Source organism: Leptonychotes weddellii, chromosome 3 (genome assembly GCF_054177405.1).
Source record: "Leptonychotes weddellii isolate Sample4059 chromosome 3, ASM5417740v2, whole genome shotgun sequence".
Taxonomy (NCBI): domain Eukaryota; kingdom Metazoa; phylum Chordata; class Mammalia; order Carnivora; family Phocidae; genus Leptonychotes; species Leptonychotes weddellii.
This window is the reverse complement of record NC_138371.1, coordinates 86223255-86247907: the sequence shown is the minus strand read 5'-3', so window position 1 is coordinate 86247907 and position 24653 is coordinate 86223255. Positions and strand designations below refer to the sequence as shown.

Below are 24653 nucleotides of genomic sequence, written 5' to 3'. Positions count from 1 at the left end.
TAGAGTACCCTTGGATCAGCAATTTTCATGGTGTGTGGCCTGAGGACCCCTGTTGGTCTCAGAGACCCTTTCATGGGTTGAGAAGGCCCGGCCTTTTCTAACTACATTATGTATTTGAGGCCAGTTTTCTTCATATACTTCAGTCAGAACAATGGATTGCAAAGATTGAAGGTACAGGGCGCCTGGGTGGCTCAGTTGGTTAAGCGACTGCCTTCGGCTCAGGTCATGATCCTGGAGTCCCTGGATCGAGTCCCGCATCGGGCTCCCTGCTCGGCAGGGAGCCTGCTTCTGCCTCTGACCCTCCCCCCTCTCATGTGCTCTCTCTCTCTCATTCTCTCTGTCTCAAATAAATAAATTTAAGAAAAGAAAAAAAAAAAAAAGATTGAAGGTACAGATAACGAGAATCTAAATGTCTTTTTTAAACTATACAATAAAGATATTTACAAAATGTAAAACAGTGCCACCCCCCTCATTCATATTTTTGTTCTGGAAAATATTGGTAGAACATTAGCATGTAATAAGTTATCATTTTTATTTTATTTATTTATTTATTTTTTAAAGATTTTATTTATCGGGCACCTGAGTGGCTCAGTTAGTTAAGTGGCTGCCTTCGGCTCAGGTCATGATCCCAGGGTGCTGGGATCCAGCCCCACATTGGGCTCCTTACTCAGTAGGGAGCCTGTTTCTTCCTCTCCCTCTGCTACTACTCCTGCTTGTATTCTCTCTCTGTCAAATAAATAAAAATATTAAAAAAAAAAAAGATTTTATTTATCTATTTGCCAGAGAGAGAGGGTGGGGGAGTGGCACGCAGAGGGAGAAGCAGGTTCCCTGGTAAGCAAGGAGCTTGATGCGGGACTCGATCCCAGGACCTGAGATCATGACCCGAGCCGAAGGCAGACAACCATCTGAGCCACCCAGGTGCCCCAAATTACCATTTTTAAATGAATTTAAAAATTTATAATTTTTTCCTTTTTATTTTCTAATATGGGTTCCTCAGTAATTTTTAAAAGTAAAGAGCAAAGGAGTCCTGAGGCAAAAAATTTTGAGAACTGCTATCTGAGACAAAAAGATATAGACATGCAAATCTCCTCAGATAAAATTCCTTTTTTTCATGGACACCCTGGTTTTTGCCTCCATTTGGTTACTCTTCAGAGCCGTGAAAAATTGAATTGTTTTTGTCCAGATTTTATAATTTTTATCTGAAGGATGGTTGATCTGACCAAGCTACTTTACCATAACAGACCCTGAAGTGCTGGGAAATGATTTTAAGAGAGGAGGAAATGGCAGTTACTGAGCATCAGTTAGGGTGCCATGTAATATAATAGGGATTGTGTCTGTTAATTTATTTAATCTTAATTCTTAGGCAAATTTTAATGGTTAAGTGTTACCCATTTTATGGACAAGAAATAAGGCTTTCATGTTGTTTCTATTTTACTCTGCCTTTTTTGGTTTAGAGATTTAAGTAAATGTAAACTTAGGTAGAGGAAGTATTAGAAAAAGTTTTTAAAGCAGATTTTGGAATCTTAGTGTCTTGGTCTTAATAAAATAGTTAAAAGTCTTGGTTAAAAGTCTTGGTGGTATGAGTGATCTTGCTTGAAGGTAGGGGATTGATAGAAATGACCTTTTAAATTCTTTTTAGCCTTGTAATTTTATGATTCTATGTAGCCAGCAGAAATTATAAGTACTTATTTTGAGATGTTAAGTTTAAGTATGGCATGATCTGGTAATTGAACTGTTTAGTCAGTGACTGATTCTTACCTCACTAAAAATCTATGGAAGAAGAATCATTACTTTAGAATATTAAAAGAAGAATAGTGAGTATAATAGTATTGAAATGAGTTCAAATTTTTCATACCCACTTAGTAGATTGGAATGACACTTCAGTACTTAAAGTTCACATAGCAAATATAAAATAAATTTGAATTATAGGTTTTCTCTTGTGTGAGAAACTTCCCAAACTAAGTTATAACAATAGGTCAAACTTGAGGCTGATAGAAACATTATGAACAGTTTAGATTCCTTTATTTGCATTCTTTTTTTTTTTTTTTTAAAGATTTTATTTATTTATTTGACAGAGAGAGGCACAGCGAGAGAGGGAACACAAGCAGGGGGAGTGGGAGAGGGAGAAGCAGGCTTCCCGCCGAGCAGGGAGCCCAATGTGGGGCTCGATCCCAGGACCCTGAGATCATGACCTGAGCTGAAGGCAGATGCTTAGCGACTGAGCCACCCAGGCACCCCTCCTTTATTTGCATTCTTGCAGAATATTTAAATGTTTTATGGATTAGAGTGGAGACTTTTTTAAAGACAAAGTTTTTGGAAATTAGACAGTTGAGGGTCAGTCAGTGATGAGAATAGTGTTTCTGAAATGAAGTAAATCAAAATGAAAGCAACATATAGCCTATAAGCATGCCTGTAATGTTTTTAGGAATAGGATTATTTAAGGTAAGGTTTATAGTCCTTTCTCCCCCTCCATTTTTGTTTTTCCTTTCAATAATAACCATAGTGTATGTAACTTTTCTGAATATTATACAGAAGGAAAAAATTAGCATTTTATCATATTTCCTTTTATTTCAAATTGAAAGTTTTTGGAGTTCTTTGTTGTGTTAAAGTTTTTATTGTAATATAAAATGTCTAGCTGAGTGATGAGTCTGGGCTTTGCACTGCTGGTGTTGAAAATCTAGTTTTTTTCTTTCTTTCAAGATTTTATTTATTTATTTGAAAGAGAGAGAGAGAGAGAAACAGCATGAGAGGGAAGAGGGTCAGAGGGAGAAACAGGCTCCCCGCTGAGCCGGGAGCCCGATGTGGGACTCGATCCCAGGACTCCGGAATTATGACCTGACCTGAAAGCAGTCGCTTAACCAACTGAGCCACTCAGGCACCCCGAAAATCTAGTTTTGTTGCTTACCGTAACCCCGTGTGGCACTGTGCCATCTCAGTTAGTATTAGCTGCCCCTGCTGCTGTTGCTGCTGCAGCTCTCTCAGAAGTATTCACCAGAGGCTTTCAAATGGTAGTTGCTTAAGCAGAGTAGAATATAAACACAGAATTACTTAACACTTTTTTGCAGTAAAATTGATTCATTGATTCCTTAGAGCTCCTAGAAGTTAAAAATTTATCATCCAGCTGGGGAGAAGTTTTATGTAATGTATTCTGGCTGAAAAAACTCAGGTTTAATCTGAGAGAGATTAGAGGTGTCTTCAGATGTTTTTAGTTCTATTATTTCCTAATTCTTTCTTTTGTAGATTTTAAAAAGATTTTTTGCTTGCCATTGAGTTATAGCACAACATTCTTGCAGTGTGAAGTAAAATTTTCAGTGTACATCATGAATTACATTTTGAACTTTAGTTTGGTGTAGGGCCTATGTCACTGTTTAAACAAGTACTGTGTAAACAAGTGAGAAGCTCATCTCTACAGATGGAGAGGTCAGATCAAGAGATGAAATGCTTGGGCTTAAATTACAAGCCACGCTGACTCAGAAGAGTTTTAAGTTCTGGCTGTGGAGGTAGGCCCAAACTCCTATTAGAGCTGAGTGCCCGAGGTGGCGGTAAAGAGTACTTGTTGCCTGTAAAGCAGACTTACTTGTGTCAACCAATGTGTCTTATGCATACTTAAATCTACTGGGTAGTTCTTTTCTCTAAAGATTAGCCTGTTGTATTTGTTCTGATTCACTTGTAGTTGGCTGTGTCACCTTTTCTTAGGATCTCTTACTGTTAGAGTTCTTAGGTAGTTGAATGTTCTCTGGATGATTTGTGGCTCTTTATTGATTCAAGAGGGACTCATGTCAAATTCCCCTTTGTTTCTGAACTTCCTTTGTTAGGGTTTTTAATAATCCTCTGGAACTGAAGTCAAAGTTCCATGTAGAAGAGCTTCTGGACTGAGCCTTAGTGCTTTTACTGGAATGATCCTGATCCAGGCAGAGGGCCAACCAGGCTACCTGTGAAGAGTGGAAGGTTATAGATTGTGTCTGTGTAAGATTAGATGTCATTTTTTTATTAATTTCAAGTTGTCATGGCCAGTATCCATGACTGTATAATAAATACACTGAACTGGAAACTTTGCCATGGAACATTCATTAGTATTGCAAACTATATCACATACTTCTATCCATTTCACAACAAATTCCTCAAATGTAACAGTTAACCTCCTTTTTACAAAATACGTGGAGAATGCAATGTCAGCTTTCTAGATTAAGTATGTTCTTTCATGTTTTTGCTGTCTTTTAGTTACTGTTTGGAATCATCAAAATCTATTGGAATTGAGTTCTATAGTAGTTCCCCCTTATCCATGGGGGATATGTTACAAAAATGCCTCTGGATGCCTGAAACCACAGATAGTACTGAATCCTATAGATATTTTTTTGTATATGTACGTACGTATGATAAAGTTTAATTTGTGAAGTAGGCACAGTAAGAGATTAACAACAACTGATAATAAAACAATAATTATAACAATATGCTGTAATAAAAGTTATGTGAATGTCTCTCTTATTGTACTGTGCTCACCCGTTTTTTTTTCCTCCTTGTGATGATGTGAGATGATAAAATGCCTACGTGATGAGATGAAGTGAAGTGAATGACATAGGCATCATGATATAGTGTTAGTCTACTACTGATTTTCTGACCATATGTCAGGAGGATCATCCACTTCTGGATTGACGTTGACTGTGGTTTTCTGAAACCGTTGAAAGCGAAATTGCGGGTGAGGGTCGACTACTGTTCTAGGTGTTTATTTGCATGCTACTTTGCCAGCATACTGGCATATTTGTTTTGTTTTAGGAAAACAACTTGTTTTAGAGTCACCTTTGACTAGAGAAACACTTGGTTTGTTTTATTCCATAAATGGATGAAATGTTCATTGAGTTTTATTTTTTAAAGATTATTTTAGAGAGAGAGAGAGAGAGCTAGCACACGCATGAGTGCAAAGGGGGAGGGGCAGAGGGAGAGGGAGAGAATCCCCAGGCAGACTCCCTGCCAAGCGTGGAGCTGGGCGTGGGACTCCATCACAGGACCCTGAGATTGTGACCTGAGCGGAAACCAAGAGCCAGCCGCTTAATCAACTGAGCCACCCATGCACCCCCTCTTTATTTTTAAAGAAGATTCTTGTGCATTCAGATTTGAAACTGCCTGGACTGTTTTTCAGGCAGAGTAGATAGATGTAAAATACTGTGATTAAAAGAAAATCTTCTCAGTCTAAATTTTTTATTGAGATATAATTTATATACCGTATGGTTAACCAATTTAAGGTGTATAATTCAGTGGTTTTTAGTATATTGACCGAGCTGTACAATCATTACTACAATCTATTTTAGAACAGTTCCTTCACTCCCAAAAGAAACCTTATACCTGTTAGTCACTTACTATTTTCTCCTCTCCTGAGGCAACAACTGACTTACTGTTTGTCTCTGTAGATTTGTCTAATCTGAACATTTTGTGTGAATGGAATCATACAATATGGAGCCTTTGGTATATTGGATTTTTTCGCTTAGCATAAAGTTTTCAAGATTGGCCCATATTGTAGCATTTATTAGTCTTTGATTACTGTTGCATCATAAGGACTCACCACATTTTATTTATCCATTTATCAGTTGATTGACATTTACATTGTTTCTACTTCTTGGCTATTACAAGTAATGCTGAACCTTCATGTGTAAGTTTCTTGTGTGGATGTATATTTTCATTTCTTTTGAGTATAATTGTTGGTTCATATGGTAACTTTATTTTTAACCCTTTGAGGAACTGCCTGGCTGTTTTCCAAAGTGGTTGCATCATTTTACATTTTTATCAGCAATGTATTTGTCCTGATCTCCCCACTTCCTCACCAACACTTGTTATCTTTTTTATTATAGCCATCCTACTGGATGTGAAGTGATATCTGGTTGTTTTGATTTGCATTTGCCTAATGGCTTTTGATATTAAACATCTTTTCATATTCTTACTCGCCATTTGTATATCTTCTTTAGGGAAATGTCTATTCAGATCCTTTGCCCATTTTTAAATTGGATTATTTGTCTTTTTATTCAGTATTAGAGTTGCTTATACATTTGGATACAAGTCCCTTAGGAGCTATATAATTTGCAAATATTTTCCCCTATTTTTCATGTTGTAGCATGTATCATTGGGGGTTATCTTTTAACTTTCTTGATGGTATCTATAGTTTTTGCTCTTACATTTAGATCTGTGATCCGTTTTGAGTTACTTTTCATGTCAAGTCTCAGGAAAGGATCCAGTTTCATTTTTTTTTGCATGTGGATATCCAGTTGTCCCAGCACAGATGATTTTTTAATTCTTATATTTTAATTAAGAAATACTTATATTTCTTATACCCGTGGATGAAAACTTTAATTTTAGCTCCATACTATTTGGTTGTCTACCTTGGCTGCACATTGGAATTATTTGAGGAGCTTCTGAAAAATTCTAGTGTTTAGGTTGCAACCTCAGAGATCTTGATTTAATTGGTCTATTGTGGAGCCTAGTAATCAGTACATTTTTTAAGCCTCTTCAGTGATTTTAAAGTCTAATTAGGTTGAGAACCATAGCAATATCCTCCTCAAAAAAAGAAATGGAAAAAAATTCACTGTTTTTTTAATGCTTTACTATGTTTTTCTCCCTTTCAATAATGTATTGCATTTGGCAGTAGAAGAAACAGTTTTTAATTTGCTAAACAATTAATTGTTAAATTTATATTTCTTAATAGAAGGAGGATTATATTTTACATGATAGGCCATTTAAGATGAAATTAAATTCTGGTAAAGAGTAAGTCCTAAAGATGACTTGTGTTTAGGTGTTAGAGAAAATCTCTTAATCCAGAAAGGCATTGAGTTTACTCATCTGTGTTTAACCCATGCAATGAGGAAATAAATTTCACAAAAAACAATGCACAAGGACTCTGATGTACATATATCAGTTCAAGTCAGAGAGAATACCTTTTGGATTGGGTTGTGTGCTGTTTCAGGTTGTTAGAATAGATCACAGTGTATATATTATCCAAATATATTACATATTTCTGATACATTCACAAATATTTATAAGTATATTTAAATATTTAAATATATTCGCATACTTAAAATGCATTACATATTTCCTAGTGTCTTTGGGACATATGGGGGTTTATTATAAATATTAAAAAAAGGTAATTCCTAAGATACTTATTAAGTATGTAGGAACTGTTGAGTTCTGGGATGCAAAGCAGAATAGAACATACATAGTCTTTGCTTTTTACAATCTAGTGGAGAAACAAATATATAAAAAATGATTAGTGGGGCGCCTGGGTGGCTCAGTCAGTTAAGTGTCTGCTTTCAGCTTGGGTTATGATCCCAGGGTCTGGGATCGAGCCCCACATTGGGCTCCCTGCTTAGCTGGGAGTCTCTTTCTCTCTCTCCCTCTGCTGCTCCCCTTGCGTGTGCTCTCTCTCTCCATCAAATAAATAAATAAAATCTTAAAAAAAAAAAAATTGCCAAACCATTTTTCTAAACTGGTTGTACCATTTTCTGTTCTTAGCAATGTATAAGATTTGTTATTCCATTCTTTCTGACAGGTGGCATTGTCAGATTTCTATTTTTAGTCATTCCATTGGGTGTGAGGTGGTATCTCAATGTGGTTTTTTAATTTGGATTTCAGTGATGACTACTAATATGTGGTAGTATCTACTAATTCATGATAGTTAACTGTGTTCTTGGTCATTTATTTTTATTTTAAAAGATTTTATTTATTTGAGAGAGAGTGTGTGAGAGAGAGAGGGATCATGAGCAGGGGGAGGGCCAGAGGGAGAAGCAGACTCCCCGCTGAGCAGGGAGCTGGATGCAGGACTTAATCCCAGGATCCTGGGATCATGACCTGAGCCAAAAGCAGATGCTTAACTGACCGAGCCACCCAGGCACCCTCATTGGTCATTTATATCTTCTTTTGCTAGGTGTTTTGCTCCTTTTTTTTCTTAAATGAGATTGTTTAGTTTTTTAAATTATCCTCATATTCTGGTTGTGAGTCTTTTGTTAGATATATGTATTTTGAGTCTTTCCTCCAGTCATGGCTTCCCCAATCATTTTCTTCTTGTCTTTTGATAAGCATGTTTACTTTAGTGAAATTCATTTTCTCAAACTTTTTTAAAGTTTTATTTTAATTACAGTTAGTTAATATACAGTGTTATATTAGTTTCAGGTGTACACTTAGTGATTCAGCAATTCCCTACATCACCTGGTGCTCATCACAAGTGCACTCCTTAATCCCCCTCACCTCTTTGACCCATCCCTGCAATCACCTCTCCTCTGGTAACCATCAGTTTGTTCTCTATAATTAAGAGTCTGTTTCATTAATTAAGAGTGTGTCACATTTTCTTCATTCATTCATCTATTGATGGATACACTTGAGCTGCTTTCATATCTTGGGTATTGAAAATAATGTTGCTATATAAACATAAGAGTGCATGTCGCCTTGAATTAGTGTTTTTGTATTTTTTGGGTAAATATCTAGTAGTTCAATTACTGGATCATAGGGTAGTTCTATTTTTAACTTTTTGAGGAACCTCCATACTATTCTCCCCAGTGGCTGCACCAGTTTGCATTCCCACCAGCAGTGCAAGAGGGACCCTTTTTCTTCACATCTTTGTCAACACTTACTATTTCTTGTGTTTTTGACATTAGCCATTCTGATAGGGGTGAGGTGGTATCTCACTATGGTTTTGATTTGCATTTCCCCATAATGAGTGATGTTGAGCATCTTTCCATGTGTCTGTTGGCCATCTGGATGTCTTTTTTGGAGAATTGTCTGTTCATGTCTGCCCAGTTTTAATTGGGTTATTTGTTTTTTGGGTGTTGAGTTGTATCTGTTCTTTATATATTTTGGATATTAACCCTTTATGGGATATGTCATATGCAAATATCTTTTCCTTTTCAGTAGGTTGCCTTTTAGTTTTGTTGACTGTTTGCTTCATTGTGCAGAAGCTTTGACCACAACACAAACCCTCTGCAATGTCCATGACCCAGCCACCCCATCTCTCCCACCCGCTCCACTCCAGCAACTCTAAGTTTGTTTCCTGAGATTAAGAGTCTCTTATGGTTTGTCTCCCTCTCTGGTTTCGCCTTGTTTAATTTTTCCCTCCCTTCCCCTGTGACCCTCTGTCTTGCTTCTCAAATTCCTCGTATCAGTAAGATCAAATGATACTTGTCTTTGCGTCTAAAATGAGTCTCTTGCAGACAGCGTATTGATGGGTCTTGCTTTTTTATCCAGTCTGATACCTTGTGTCTTTTGATTGGGGCATTTAGCCCATTTATATTCAGGGTAACTATTGAAAGATAAGAATATAGTGCCATTGTATTGCCTGTAAGGTGACTGTTATGGTATATTGTTTCTGTTCCTTTTTGGTCTGTGTTACTTTTAGGCTCTCTCTTTGCTTAGAGGACCCCTTTCAATGGGTCCCAGCGAAGGTTCCATCCCCCACTTAGCCATTGGAGTGACGTCCCTCACCGGAGCAGACTTCTAAAAGTTCCGATTTTATGCTCTGCTGCTCTGTCATTTTCCGGTAGCTGGCTGTTGGAGGCTCCCTCCCCCCTGCATTCTATTTTCCCGTATATTGCCTCAGATCTGCTTCTCTGTACGTCCTACCTCCAGAAAGTAGTCACTTTTCTTTTCATAGAGTTGCTGCTGTTCTTTTCTTCGATCTCCTGTTGAGTTCGTAGGTGTTGAGAATGGTTTGATAACTATCTAGCTGAATTCCTGGGACCAGACGAAATTTAGGTCTCCTATTCCTCCACCGTCTTGGACTCCTGTTTAATCCATTTTAAATGTATTTTTGTGTTTGTGTGAGAAAGTGGTCCAGTTTCATTCTTCTGCATGTTGATGTCCACTTCTCCCAAATACCATTTGTTGAAGAGACAATCTTTTATTATTGGATATTCTTTCCTGCTTTGTTGAAGATTAATTGGGCCTACAGTTGTGGGTTAGTTTCTGGGTTTTCTATTCTGTTCCATTGGTTTATGTGTCTATTTTTGTGCCAGTACCATACTGTTTTGATCATTACAGCTTTGTAATATAACATGAACTCTAGAATCGTGATGTCTCCAGCTTTGTTTTTCTTTTTCAAGATTGCTCTGGCTAGGGGCTCCTGGATGGCTCAGTCGGTTAAGCATCTGACTCTTGATTTCGGCTCAGATCATAATCTCAGGGTCGTGGAATTGAGCTCCGTATTGGGCTCCACACTCAGTGGGGAGTCTGCTTGAGATTCTCTTTCCCTCTGCCCCCTCCCTTGCTTGCATGCACACACTCTCTAAAATAAATAAATAAATCTTTTAAAAAAATAAAAAAGATTGCTTTGGCTAGTCTGGGTCTTTTGTGGTTCCATACAAATTTTAGGATTATTTGTTCTAGTTCTGTGAAAAATGCTGTTGGTATTTTGATAGGGATTGCATTAAATGAGTAGATTGCTTTGGGTAATATAGACATTTTAACAGTATTCTTCCAGTCCATGAAGATGGAATGTTTTCCCATTTCTTTGTATCATCTTCAATTTTTTTTCATCAGTGTTTTATAGTTTTAGAGTACAAGTGTTTCACCTCTTTGGTTAGGTTTCTTCCTAGGTGTCTTACTATTTTTGGTGCAATTGTAAATGGGGTTGTTTTCTCAATTTCTTTTTCTGCTGCTTCATTATTGGAATATAGAAATGCAATAGATTTCTGTATCTTGATTTTGCATCCTGCAACTTTACTGAATTCATTAAATAGTTCTAAGCAGTTTTTTCGTGGAGTCTTTTGGGTTTCCTCTATATAGTATCATGGCATCTGCAAATAGTGGAAGTTTGACTTGTTCCTTAACAATTTGGAAACCTTTGATTTCTTTTTGTTGTCTGATTGCTGTGGCTGGCACTTCCAGTACTGTGTTGAGTAAAAGTGGTGAGAGTGGCCCTCCTTGTATTGTTTCTGACCTTAGGGGAAAAGCTCTATTTTTCCCCATAAAGGATGATTTTAGTTGTGGGTTTTTCCTATAGGGCCTTTATTGTGTTGATGTAGTTCTCTCTCAACCTGCTTTGTTGAGGGTTTTTATCATGAGTTGATGTGGTAGTTTGTCAGATTCTTTTTTCCACTACTGAGATGATCATATGGGTCTTATACTTCCTCTTATTGCTGTGATATTATCACTTTGATTGATTTGCGAATATTTAATCACCCTTGCATCCTGGGAATAAATCCCACTTGCTCAGCATGAATGATTTTTTAATGTATTGCTGTATTCAGTTTGCTAGTATTCTCTTTAGTATTTTTGCATTTGTGTTCTTCAAGGATATTTGCCTGTATTTCTCTTTTTTTGTGGTGTCTGTCTGGTTTTGGTATCAGGATAAGGCTGGCGTGATGGAATGAATTTGGAAGTTTTCCTTTTCTATATTTTGGAATAGTTTGAGAAGAATAGATTTTTTTTTTTAAGATTTTATTTATTTATTTGACAGAGAGAGAGAGATAGCGAGAGCAGGAACACAAGCAGGGGGAGTGGGAGAGGGAGAAGCAGGCTTCCTGCTGAGCAGGGAGCCCGATGTGGGACTCGATCCCAGGACCCTGGGATCATGACCTGAGCCGAAGGCAGACGCTTAACGACTGAGCCACCCAGGTGCCCAAGAATAGATTTTTTAAAAAAAAAATTTATTTGGGAGAGCGAGCAGAGTGAGTGAGAAAGAACACAAGAGTGGGGAGAGGGCCAAAAGGAGAGGGAGAAGAAGACTTCCTGCTTTCCAGGGAGCCTGATATGGGACTGCATCCCAGGACCGTGGGATCATGACATGAGCTGAAGGCAGATGCTTAACTGACTGAGCCACCCAGGTGCCTGAGAAGAATAGAAATTAACTATTTATATTTAATTTTTAAAATTTTTTTATTTTTTTAAAGATTTTTATTTATTTATTTGACAGAGAGAGATATAGTGAGAGAGGGAACACAAGCAGGGGGAGTGGGAGAGAATGAAGCAGGCTTCCCGCTGAGCAGGGAGACCAATGCGGGGCTCGATCCCAGGACCCTGGGATCATAACCTGAGCCAAAGGCAGACGCTTATCCGACTGAGCTACCCAGGCATCCCAACTCTTTAAACATTTGGTAGAATTTGCCTGTGAAACCATCTGGTCTTGGACATTTGTTTCTTGGGAGAGTTTTGATTACGGATTTAATTTCTTTGCTGGTTAATGATCTGTTCAAATTTTGTTTCTTCCTGTTTCAGTTTTGATGTTTCTAGGAATTTATCCATTTCTTCTACGTTGTCCAATTTGTTGGCATATAGTTTTTTCATAATATTCTCTCATAATTGTTTGTATTTCTCTGATGTTTGTTGTTATTTCTTCTCATTTGTGATTTTATTTGAGTCTTCTTTTTTTATTGATTAGTCTGGCTAGAAGTTTATCAATTTTATTGATTTTTTTTTTTTTTTCCCAAACAAACCAGCTCCTGGTTTCATTGATCTGTTCCAATGTTTTTTTAGGTTTCTATTTCATTTATTTCTGCTTTAATCTTTATTATTTCCTGCCCTTTGTTGGTTTTAGGTTTTGTTAATTGTTATCTTTACAGAAGCTCCCTTACATATAAGGTTAGGTTGTTTGAGATTTTTCTTGCTTCTTGAGTTAGACCTGTTGCTGTAAAGTTCCCTTTTAAAACTTTTGGTATATCCCAAAGGTTTTGAACTGTTATGTTTTCATTTTCTTTTTTTCCCCCATGTATTTTATTATTTCTTCTTTTATTTCCTGGTTGACTCATTCATTGCTTATTAGCATGTTAGTTAACGTCCATGTATTTGTGGTGTTTCCAGATTTTTTCTTGTGCTTGACTCCTAGTTTTATAGTGTTATCAGAAAAGATACATGGTGGTCTTTTTGAATTTGTTGAGGCTTGTTTTGTGGCCTAACATGTGATTGTTCAGGAGAATGTTGCATGTGCACTTATAAAGAAGGTGTATTCTGCTGTCATATGATGGAATATCCTGAATATATCTGTTAAATCCATTGTGTCATTCAAAGCCGTTGTTTCCTTGTTGATTTTCTGTTTAGATAGATGATCTGTCCATTGATGTGAATGGGGTGTTAAAGTCCCCTGCTATTATTACCGATTAGTTCCTTTTTGTTTGTTATTAGCTACTTTATGGATTTGGGTGTTCCTCATTTTCTTAATTTTTAATTTTATTATTAGTGCCTTTTGTGTCCTGTCGAAGGAGTCTATGCCTATCTCAAGGTTGTAAAGACAGTTCTCCTCCGTTTTCCTCCATATGAATATCTTATTATCCCAGGACTGTTTGTTGAAAAGACCATCCTTGCCCCTTTCCCTACTGAAATGCAGTAGCTCCTCTGTTGTAAAATGGAGTATAAGTGTGAATGTATTTCTGGACTCTTATGTCTTATTGATCTATTTGTGTTTATGCCAGTACTATACTGTCTTAATTACTATAGCAAAATAAATCTTAAAATGAGGTAGTATATTTTTCATCAGAATTATTTTAAGTATTTTAGGTCCTTTGGATTTCATATTAGTTTTAGGATCAGCGTGCCAATTTCTACAAAATGCCTGCTGGGATTTTGATTAAGATGGTGTTGAATTTATAGATCTATTTGAGGAGAATGACATCTTAATGCTGTTGTATCTTCCAATCCATGTACATTTAGCTCTTTTTAGGTCTCTAATAATCGCTCATCAATGTTTTGAAGCATTCTTAGGTAGAATTCTTGCTCATCTTTTTTACATGTATTTCTAATTATTTTTGATGTTGTAAGAGTGGTATATAAAAAAAATCATTTTCCAAGTGTTTGCTGCCTGTATATAAAAATACAGATGGTTTTTGTATATTGATCTTGAATTCCACGACTTCATAAGCTCATCAGTTAGTTTTAGTAGTTTGTAGGTTGCTTTGGCTATTCTAGGTACATATCAGATCATTGTGAATGCAGACAGTTTTATTTCTTTCCATTCTTTTTTATTGTCTGATCGGAGCCCTCAGAGGTTATTTTTGACGAATCACTAGATTAGTTTTGAACCACAGTTGTCATTTCTGATTCTAATTGTAAATATACACCACACTGAAATTTGGTGTCAAAGGACTGCATCATAATGGAATTGAAGGAAAGCAGATTAGAGTGTTGTTTTCTGTTGAACTAATTATCTTAAGAAGTCTGTCTGGGAGACAGAACCTGTATACCTCCTGTTTATTGAATACAACCAAATCCTCCTTGATGGCTATTGGTAAGGTTAACAGTAATTCTCAGAATCCAAAATTAGGGTCAGGTAATGTTTCTTTATATCACTTAAATAGAGTATTTCAGCTTTTCTGCATGCTTGACAAATGAGGTTTTCTCTCATTTTCTGGGCTTCTCCCTTGTCCTTAGTTTTAGCCTTAACTGCTTTATAGTGGGCATTCCTCGTAGCACACCAAGCTTTTGTGTATAATGCTTATTACAATTTGAGAATTTTAGGTTAACCTCGCTTTAGAGACACCCAACATATAAAATTATGGGTTTTTTTTTTTTAATTTTTTTTTTTATTTTAAGATTTTATTTATTCGCGAGAGAGAATGAGAGACAGAGAGCATGAGAGGGAGGAGGGTCAGAGGGAGAAGCAGACTCCCTGCCGAGCAGGGAGCCCGATGTGGGACTCGATCCCGGGACTCCAGGATCTTGACCTGAGCCGAAGGCAGTCGCTTAACCAACTGAGCCACCCAGGTGCCCAAAATTATAGGTTTTGATATGTATCATACATGGTGGTTTTTCTCTTAATAAAAAGATTGCTCTTTGATATATTAACATATACCCTTAACTTTGCCAGCAGCACATACAAAAAATTTGAGTGTTCTACATTAGGTATGGTCATGAAAACACTTTTTATAAAGACCCAGTAATTCACAGACTCATTCCTTACATATTTTCTGTCTAGTTTGAAACTGGACTGTGCTTGCCAAGTTGCTGGGTTGGTATTTCCTGCCTCATAGTGGTGCTATATGCTGTAATGACTATATACCTCCTCTCCAGTGGAAGGAATAGCTATGGGAGATTGGAGGCCCATGGGAAAAATCCTTTTTTTAGGATTATGTTGTATAAGTGAGGGGGCTCTTTGGAACTTTTAATTAAAGTGTTTTCCAGTCAAGGAGTTGCTATTTAAATGAAAATATTTGAATACCAAAGCTTGATAAAGATGGTTGCAGAACATATTAAGCAAATAAGTGCTACAAATATCATGTCACTCAAGTTGATTCTACAAACTGCTTTTTTATTAAGCAATTTCTGATATCCAGTAATGCTCTGTACTCTATAGTGATGTTATCAGATTTGAGATTTTTATAAAAGTACATTTTATTGCCATATATTTTTTTTGAATTATAAAATTTATAAAATGTTATCATTTTCAGCTAAAAGTAACTCAGAGATTCTGCTAATGGTAGAGAGGTTTTTTTTTTTTTTTTTGTATGTAAGAGGCATGGGACTTACTGTATATTCTTGATTTTATATATTTATCTCACAAGATTATTCAAAAATTGTAATTTTGTATGTCACTTGATAGTTAATATTTTAAGGGAATTTTTTAATGAGGATGTTTTTCCATTTTGTTGTTAAATATAGGGTATATTTACTTCTGGAACATGGGAAGAGAAATCAGATGAAATTTCCTTTGCTGACTTCAAGTTCTCAGTCACTCATCATTATCTTGTACAAGACTCCACTGATAAAGAAGGAAAGGATGAAGTATTGGAAGGTAAGTTGTTAGCTACATATTTTGAAACTCTTGAGTGTAAGAGTGATTATAATTTTGAATTATGAATTTAGTTCTCTTAATTAGGTTATGTCCTCTGGAGATGTTTTACATTTGCCAAGTTGTTTCACTACATCTGAAACAGAATATGATTTTTTTTTTTTAAAGATTTTATTTATTTATTTATTTGAGAGAGAGAGAGAGAGAGAAACAGCATGAGAGGGGATAGGGTCAGAGGGAGAAGCAGGCTCCCCGCCGAGCCGGGAGCCTGATGCGGGACTCGATCCCAGGACTCCAGGATCATGACCTGAGCTGAAGGCAATCACTTAACCAACTGAGCCACCCAGGCGCCCCAGAATATGATCTTTTTAAAGAACAGTCATAGCAATCATTTCAAAATTAATTAGATTAACAAATATTTATTGAGTGCACTTTTAACCCACAGTTAAAAGAAATTTACAGTCCAGTAAGGGGATATGGTCTATAAAGGATAAAAGGGGCCAAAAGGTACAAATTTACAGTTATAAAATAAGTAAGTCGTGGGGATGTAATTAATGTACAGCATGGTAACTGTAGTTAATAGTACTGTATTGTGTATTTGAAAGTTGCTTGGAGAGCAAATTGTAAAAGTTCTTATGACAAGGAAAGTTTTGTTGTTAACTGGTGACAGATATTGACTACACTTACGGTGATCATTTTGTAGTGTATACAGTTAATGAGTTGTTATGTTGTATACCTGACAGTAATATAGTGTTAAATGTCAATTATATTTCAATTGAAAAAATAAATTAAAAAAAGTTTTTCTCATCAAAACAGATTATCATTTGTAAGTGTAGGCCTGAAATATTTGCACCTATTCTTGTATAGGAATAAAATTATATTACCTTTTGTATTCTGTGCATTCTTTTTAGAAACAATAGTTAGCATCTGTATTCAGATTCATAAACTAGGACAGATAACATTGACCATCTATACACATATATAGTGACAGTTATGCACTAAATAAAATAATTACACCAGAAGATGAATGTATGTACTTTAGGAGTAAGGGGTTGAGGGAAATATGTGCAACTGGTGGGAAGTCTGATAATAGCCCAGAGATTTCCAGGTCCTACATTCTGCTGACTAATGAAGGAACTGTTAAGGTAGAGAAATCTTGAGTGCTGTTATTTGAGGAAAGATCATCTATCAAGGAGAGGCTCTTATAATAATGAGGCTTAGAATCAGTGTTTCTGAGATGAACTCATATAGGAGACTGTGATATGAGAGAAGATGAATGGATTTAAGTTAGTTAAGTCATTATTATTGCATATGTATATGTATTGTGCAGTTTCAGTTTGGTTGTGATTAAGGCTGTACCTAATGAGAGAAGTTACAAGTAAATCATCAACTCATTTAATTTGGAGATACACATTTAAAACTGTACTATCAGAGGTCAGAAGATTTGAGCACTGATCTTTTATTTTGTTGGGGTTGTTCATTGCTTCAGTTAAAGCATCAAGTTCTCCTATTCTTTTTGAAAATGAACAAAATATAAATTGGCTAAGGAATGATGGCTATACAGCAAAAGGAAATATTTTTATGAACAAATATTCTTTATACTTTGAATTTATTATGCATTTATGAATAAATAAGGATCATTTATATCAGTATCTTACTATAAATGGCAATACAAGTGCTTAAAGATGCATGGGTAATAAGTGGGAAGCTGGTTAGTGGTTTTATAAGAACACTTAAGATGGCCAGAGGCCAGCAAAGACTAGCCATAGGAGGTGATAAGATGTTGACAAGATTCTAAGTAGAATTTTGAAGAAAAGTAGGGACAGGGCAGACCAAGAAGAACAGATAAAACATGGCTTTCTAGGAAGGATGAGAAAACGTTTGAGTCATGACTTAGAAGAAAGGAAATACTACACATGTAAGAATAATACTTTCGTTTTTAGAGGCTGGCTTTTTTAAAATAAAGGACAATGGGAGAGAGACATCTGTCATCCCAAATCTTAGAGCTAGTCCTAGATACAAATCCTTAAGCAATTGCAAAACTACACGAGCATGACATGTTACATAATGTGATTTTTTTTCAGACATGTTATAAAATTTTGCCTTAAAATGAACATACTAATTTTTTCACTATTAAATGTTTTTGTAGATGTTATTCCACAATCTATGCAAGATTTGTTGTGTATGAATAATGACTTTCCTCCAAGAGCACATTGCCTGGTAAGATGGTAGGTATACGTTTTACTCAGGTAACTTTTAGTGTGTGTGTTGGGGAGACTCCAACATCTCCCCCAGGTTCAGTGATTTGCTAGGAAGATGCACAAAATTCAGCATATTGTTGCACTTACTACGATTTATTACAGCGACAGTCTGCAAACAAAATCAACACAGGGAAAAGAGGTGCCTGAGGCAAAGTTTGGAGGAACTAGTGTTTGAGTGCTTTGCTAATGGAGTCACACAGAACATACTTAATTTCCTTAGCAACAAGTTGTGATAACATGTATGAAATGTTTTCTACCAGGGAAGCTTGTTTAGAGGCTCAGCTCTCAGGGTTTATATTTGGGGGCTGGCACTGCCTCTGACTGGTACCTAACAAAATTTCAGACTCCCAGAAGGAGAGCAGGTTTTTAGCATAAACCACATTGTTTGTACAAACAGTTTAAGCACAGTAACTTTTTTTTTTTTTTTTAAGATTTTATTTATTTATTTGACAGAGACACAGCGAGAGAGGGAACACAAGCAGGGGGAGTGGGAGAGGGAGAAGCAGGCTTCCCGCTGAGCAGGGAGCCCAGTGTGGGGCTTGATCCCAGGACCCTGGGATCATGACCTGAGCCGAAGGCAGATGCTTAACGACTGAGCCACCCAGGCGCCCAAGCATAGTAACTCTTCTTGGAGGGTTTTTTTGAGAACCCTCTCCAAATCCAAATTCCTAGAAGCCTGCTGAAGGTCAGCCTTACATGCAGGCCATTCTAAGGATAGTAGTCACAGGCCTGCTGTTAACTCTTTCTGCACAATATATTTCATAATCTAGGGTAGAGCCTAACTATAATTCTGATGACTAGCATAGAACATTTACATATCATAGAAAACTTAGTATTTATTGTTGGAAATTGACTTGAGATAAAATGTTGATATCAGTTACATGATAACATCATGACTCACTTATATCTAAATTATAAATGTGATAAATTAATATAAGAGGTACATCACACTTAAAAGGTCTTTATCTTATTTTGGTAGGGGTGGTGTTGAAGCATACCACCACCAAAATGTCTCCAGTGTGAGTATATGGTCAAGAAAGGAGACCTAGTTAAAATAAATTTTTTTACTGGTTTTACATTAGTGTGTTGGTGTGAGTTGGTCTCTTGAGTTTTTTTTTTTTTTAGATTCATTGAGAGAGAACGTGTGTGCAAGTGGGGGGAGGGGCAGAGGCGGGGGGAGAGAGAGAATCCTCAAGCAGACTCCATGCTAAGCAAGGAGCCTGATGCCCCTGAGATCATGACCTGAGCTGAAATCAAGAGTCGGTTGCTTAACCAACCGAGCCACCCAGGCACCCCTTGATTTTTTATTAAAGAATTTCTAAGAAAGGAAAAAATGGTACCTTTGCTTCTTTTTTCTTCATTCTAGTGTGATTGCTATAACAAGTAGACTGTAGCACGCTAAAACTAATTGCAAATGCAAATAAACTGGGTATGCCTGTCATTTTAGTGTGATCTTTTAAAAACTGTGAACTTAAACAACTTAAACAAATATAAGAGAATTGAGTACATTGCCATTTAATTTAATTCAGATTCTCTTCTGATCTTTTAAAATGTGAATATATACATTTAAAATGACAGAATACATCAGAAAGCAGCACGAGGGACGCCTGGGTGGCTCAGTCGTTAAGCGTCTGCCTTCGGCTCAGGTCATGCTCCCAGGGTCCTGGGATCGAGTCCCGCATCGGGCTCCCTGCTCCTTGGGAGCCTGCTTCTCCCTCTGCCTCTGTCTCTCTCTCTGTCTCTCATGAATAAATAAATAAAAAAAAAAAAAAAATCTTTAGAAAGCAGCACGATATCATAGAGCATGAGTTTGCATGTATTCATTCATTCAACATTAATTAAATATCTACTGTTTGGCCAGACACTGAATTAGACACACTTATGTTTAATTTCTAGCTCAAATACTTACTGTTAACTTTGGGCAAATTACTTAATTTCTCTGAGTTGGTTTCTACGTTGATAAAGACAGAATAATAAATAATATGCACCTTTAAGAGTAATTGTGAGGATTTAGTAAGATAATGGTACATAGTATGTTTATCAAACTCTGAATGCTGTTATATAATTTCTGTTCAGCTTTTTTTTTTTAAATCTTCTAGATAGACATGAATGTTGGGAACATAGGGAACACTATGTAACCTACTACAGTCTGACATCTAGTCTCCCCCAATTCATGTCCATTCCACAGACAAAACATATTCGTTCTGTTCAGCTTTTTAATATTTATTTCCTACAACTGGGTTTGACACATTGTCCATAGTTTAAAAATATTTGTTGAATAAATAAGCAAAACCTTTCTGTGTATTAATGAAGTACTTGTTAGTGATATATTTCTTTATATTAATGAAAATCACTTGTTAGTAGTTTTTTTAACCTTTACATTTACTTAAAAAAATTTTTATTTTAAAAATTAGCATATAGTAAAATTGACTTTCTTTTAATGAATAGTTCACTGAACTTCAACACATATATATAGGTTTTTTAAAACTCCTACCATAATCAGGATATACAACAATTGTGTAACCTCCCAAAAAACTTCTTGTCCATTATTATTTCTGGCAATTACTGATATATTTTTAGTTTTGATAGCTTTGTCCTTTTAAGAATGTCATAGAATCATACAGTAACTGTTTGAGACTAGCTTCTTTCAATGTAATGCTTTCAAGATCTTTTTAAGTAATTCTATATCAGTAGCTTGTTCCTTTTTATTGCTGAGTAGTATTTTGTGAGGGTATATCACAGTTTGTTTATTCATTCACTTGTTGAAGGATGTTAAGGTTGTTTCTAGGTTGGTCATTTATGAATAGAGCTTTTATAAATATATGTGAACAGATTTTTGTGTGAAAGTACATTTTTAGTTCACTGGGCTAAATACCTAGGTTGAGATTGCTAGTCATATGGTAAGTGTTTATTTTTAACTTTATAAAAAATGGCCAAAATATATTATTGTGACTGCATCAGAATATAAAGCTTCCGCACAATGAAGGAAACAGTCAACAAAACTAAAAGGCAGCCTACTGATTGGGAAAAGATATTTGCAAGTGACCTATCCCATAAAGGGTTAGTATCCAAAATATATAAAGAACTGATACAACTCAACACCCAAAAAACAAGTAACCCAGTTAAAAAATGGGCAAGCCTGAACAGACGTTTCTTCAAAAAAGACATCCAGATGGCCAAACAGACATGTGAAAAGATGTTCAACATTGGTCATCATCAAGGAAATGCAAATCAAAATTACAGTGAGATACCAGCTCACACCTGTCAGAATGGCTGAAGTAAAAAACACAAGAAACAGTAAGTGTTGGTGAGGATGTGGAGAAAAAGGATCCCTTTTGCACTGTTGGTGGGAATGCAAACTGGTGCAGCCATTGGGAAGAATAGTATGGAGGCTCCTCAGAAAGTTAAAAGTAGAACTACCCTATGATCCAGTAATCGCAGTCCTGGTATTTACCCCCAAAATATGAAAACACTTACTCAAAGGGATACATGGATCCCTATGTTTATAGCAGCATTATTTACAATAGCCAAGATGGGAAAGCAGCCCAAGTGTGTCCAATGATAGATGAATGGATAAAAAAGATATGGTGTGTGTGTGCATGCACACAGGAATATTATTCAGCCATAAAAAAATGAAATCTTGCCATTTGCAACATCATGGATGGAGCTAGAGGTTATAGTGCTAAGTGAAATAAGTCAGAAAGAAATACCACATAACTTCACTCATGTAGCATTTAAGAAACAAACCAGCAAAAGGAAAAAGACAAACTAAGAAACAAACTTAATTATAGAGAACAAACTGATGATTATCAGAGGGGAGGTGGGTGGGGGGATTGGATGAAATAGATGATGGGGATTCAGGAGTGCATTTGTCATGATGAGCCCTGGGTGTTGTATGGAATTGTTGAGTCACTGTATTGTACACCTAAAACTAGTGTAACATTGTATGTTAACTATACTGGAATTAAAAACTTAATTAAAAAAAAATGGCTAAACTGATTTTTTTTTTTTTTTAAAGATTTTTTATTTATTGAGAGAGAATAAGAGAGAGAGAGCATGAGAGGGGGGAGGGTCAGAGGGAGAAGCAGACTCCTCGCTGAGCAGGGAGCCCGATGTGGGACTCGATCCTGGGACTCCACGATCATGACCTGAGCTGAAGGCAGATGCTTAACCGACTGAGCCACCCAGGCGCCCCCCAAACTGATTTCTTGAGTGACTGAACCATTTTACATTTCACCAACAATGTATAAGAGTTCCAGTTGCTGTTTGTACTCATCAGCACTTGGTGCTAGTATTTTTTATTTTAGCCATTGTAATAGGTGTGTTGTCCTGTCAGTTTATTAATTTTTTACTTTATGGGTCATGTTTTGGTGCCATGTCTAAGAACTCTTTGCACCGGGTCCCAGAGCTTTCTCATATGTTTTAAAAATAAACTTAAAAAAATTTTTGGTTTATTTTACATTTATAGAAAGTTGCAAAGATAGTCCAGTATGTTCTAGTATGTTATCCTCACCCAGCTCTCCCTACTGTTAGCAGCTTATATTACCATGATATATGTGTCAAAACTGCGAAACCAACATTGGTCCCTTGTTATTAGCTTAACTTTTAACTAGTTTTTCCATTAAAGTCTATTTTCTGTTTTAGGATCCAAGCATTTAGTCATCATGTCTTTTTGGTTTGTTTAGTCTCTGGTCTTTGAAAGTTTCTCAGTCTTTCCTTATTTTTCATCGCCTTAACAGTTTTGAGGAGGTCGAATCAGGTATTTTGTAGAATGTCGTTCAATTTGGGTTTGTCTCTGTTTTGCTTTTGATAATAGTTGAGTTGTGGGATTTTGGAAAGAATACCATTGAGGTGAATTAATTGCCTTTTTCATCACATATCAGAAGGTCATGTTATCAACATGACTTAATCACTAGTTAACTTTGATCATATGACCAATTCTATGTTTTATTCTAAAAGTTTTACATTTTGTATGTAGATCTGTTATCTGTTTCAAGTTAATTTTTTTGTATAAGAGTTTCGGGTCAGGGTTCTTTTTTTGCAAATGAATGTTCAGTTGTTCCAGTATCATTTGTTGAAAAGAGCTTCCTTTCTCCATTGACTGACTTTTATGCTTTTGTCAAAAATCACTTGGCCATATTTGTGTGGGTATATGTCTATATGCTCTTGGTTCCTATAGTTTTATAAGTCTTTAATTTAGGTGGTGTGATTCCTCCAACTCTGTTTCTCCTTTTCACAGTTGTGTTGACTTTTCTAGCTCCTTTGCTTTTCCATTTACATTTTAGAATTGTTTTATTTATATCTATAAAAAGTCCTGCTGGAATTTTCATTGTAATTGCCTTAAATCTCTAGATTGTTTAGGGAGAATTGGTATCTTTGCTATGCAGAATCTTTCATTTTATGAACATGGTCTCACCAGGTTACATCTTCTTTGATTTCTTTTATCAGTGTCTTACTGTTTTCAGCATATAAATCCTGTATATGTTTTGTCAGATTTTTTTTTCTCCAAGTTTTTATTTAAATTCCAGTTGGTTAATATATAGTGTAATACTAGTTTCATGAGTAGAACTTAGTGATTCATCACTTAGATACAGCACCCAGTGCTCATCACAAGTGCCCTCCTTAATACCCATCACCCTTTTAACCTATACCCTTGCCCACCTCCCCTCCAGCAACCCTCAGTTTGTTCTCTATGGTTGAGTCTGTTCTCTGGTTTTCCTCTCTCTTTTTCCCCTCTCCCCCATGTTCATCTTTTTCTTGCATTAAATTCCATATGTGAGTGAAATCATATGGTATTTGCCTTTAAAGCTCTGACTGACTTTGCTTAGCATAATACACTCTAGCTCCATCTAAGTCATTGCAAATGTCAAGATCCATTCCTTTTTATGGCTAATTTTCCATTGTGTGTGTGTGTGTTATCACCCCACAACTTTTTAAAAAAATATTTACTTATTTGACAGAGAGAGAGAGAGGCAGGCAGAGGGAGAGGGAGAAGCAGGCTCCCTGCTGAGCAAGGACTTGATCCCAGGACCCTGGGAACTTGACCTGAGCTGAAGGCAGATGCTTAACCAACTGAGCCACCCAGGCGCCCCTATACTACAACTTCTTTATCCATTCATCAATCAGTGGACATTTGGGCTCTGTCCATAACTTGGCTATTGTTATTGATAATGCTGCTATAAACACCTGGATGCATGTGTCCCTTCAAATTGGGTAAATACCTAGTAGTGCAGTTGCTGGACTGTAGTGTAGTTCTGTTTTTAACTTTTTGAGGAACCTCCGTACTGTTTTCCAGAGTGACTGTATCAGTTTGCATTCCTGCCAGCAGTGTAAGTGGGTTCTTCTTTCTCCACATCCTTGCCAACATCTGTTATTTTGTGTGCTGTTAATTTTAGCCATTTGGACAGGTGTGAGGTGATACCTCATTGTAGTTTTGATTTGTATTTCTCTGATGATGAGTGATGTTGAGCATCTTTTCATGTGTCTGTTAGACATTTGTATGTCCTCTTTTTTTTTTTTTTTAAAGATTTATTTATTTATTTGAGAGAGCGAGAATGAGAGAGAGAGAGAGTACATGAGAGGGGGGAGGGTTAGAGGGAGAAGCAGGCTCCCCGCCGAGCAGGGAGCCCGACGCGGGACTCGATCCCGGGACTCCAGGATCATGACCTGAGCCGAAGGCAGTCGCTTAACCGACTGAGCCACCC

At 36.5% G+C, this 24653-nt stretch overlaps 1 protein-coding gene across 2 annotated transcripts in view; it reads left to right on the top strand.

Annotated features, from left to right (window-relative positions):
- Positions 1 to 24653, top strand: part of RAB3GAP1 (RAB3 GTPase activating protein catalytic subunit 1) — a 115579-nt gene that overhangs the window by 15909 nt on the left and 75017 nt on the right. For both annotated transcript variants that reach the window (XM_081814557.1, XM_081814556.1), the window contains exons 4-5: positions 15559 to 15691; positions 17838 to 17916. In XM_081814557.1, coding sequence (XP_081670683.1) covers positions 15559 to 15691; positions 17838 to 17916 — 212 coding nt within the window. The remainder of the gene's footprint in view (positions 1 to 15558; positions 15692 to 17837; positions 17917 to 24653) is intronic.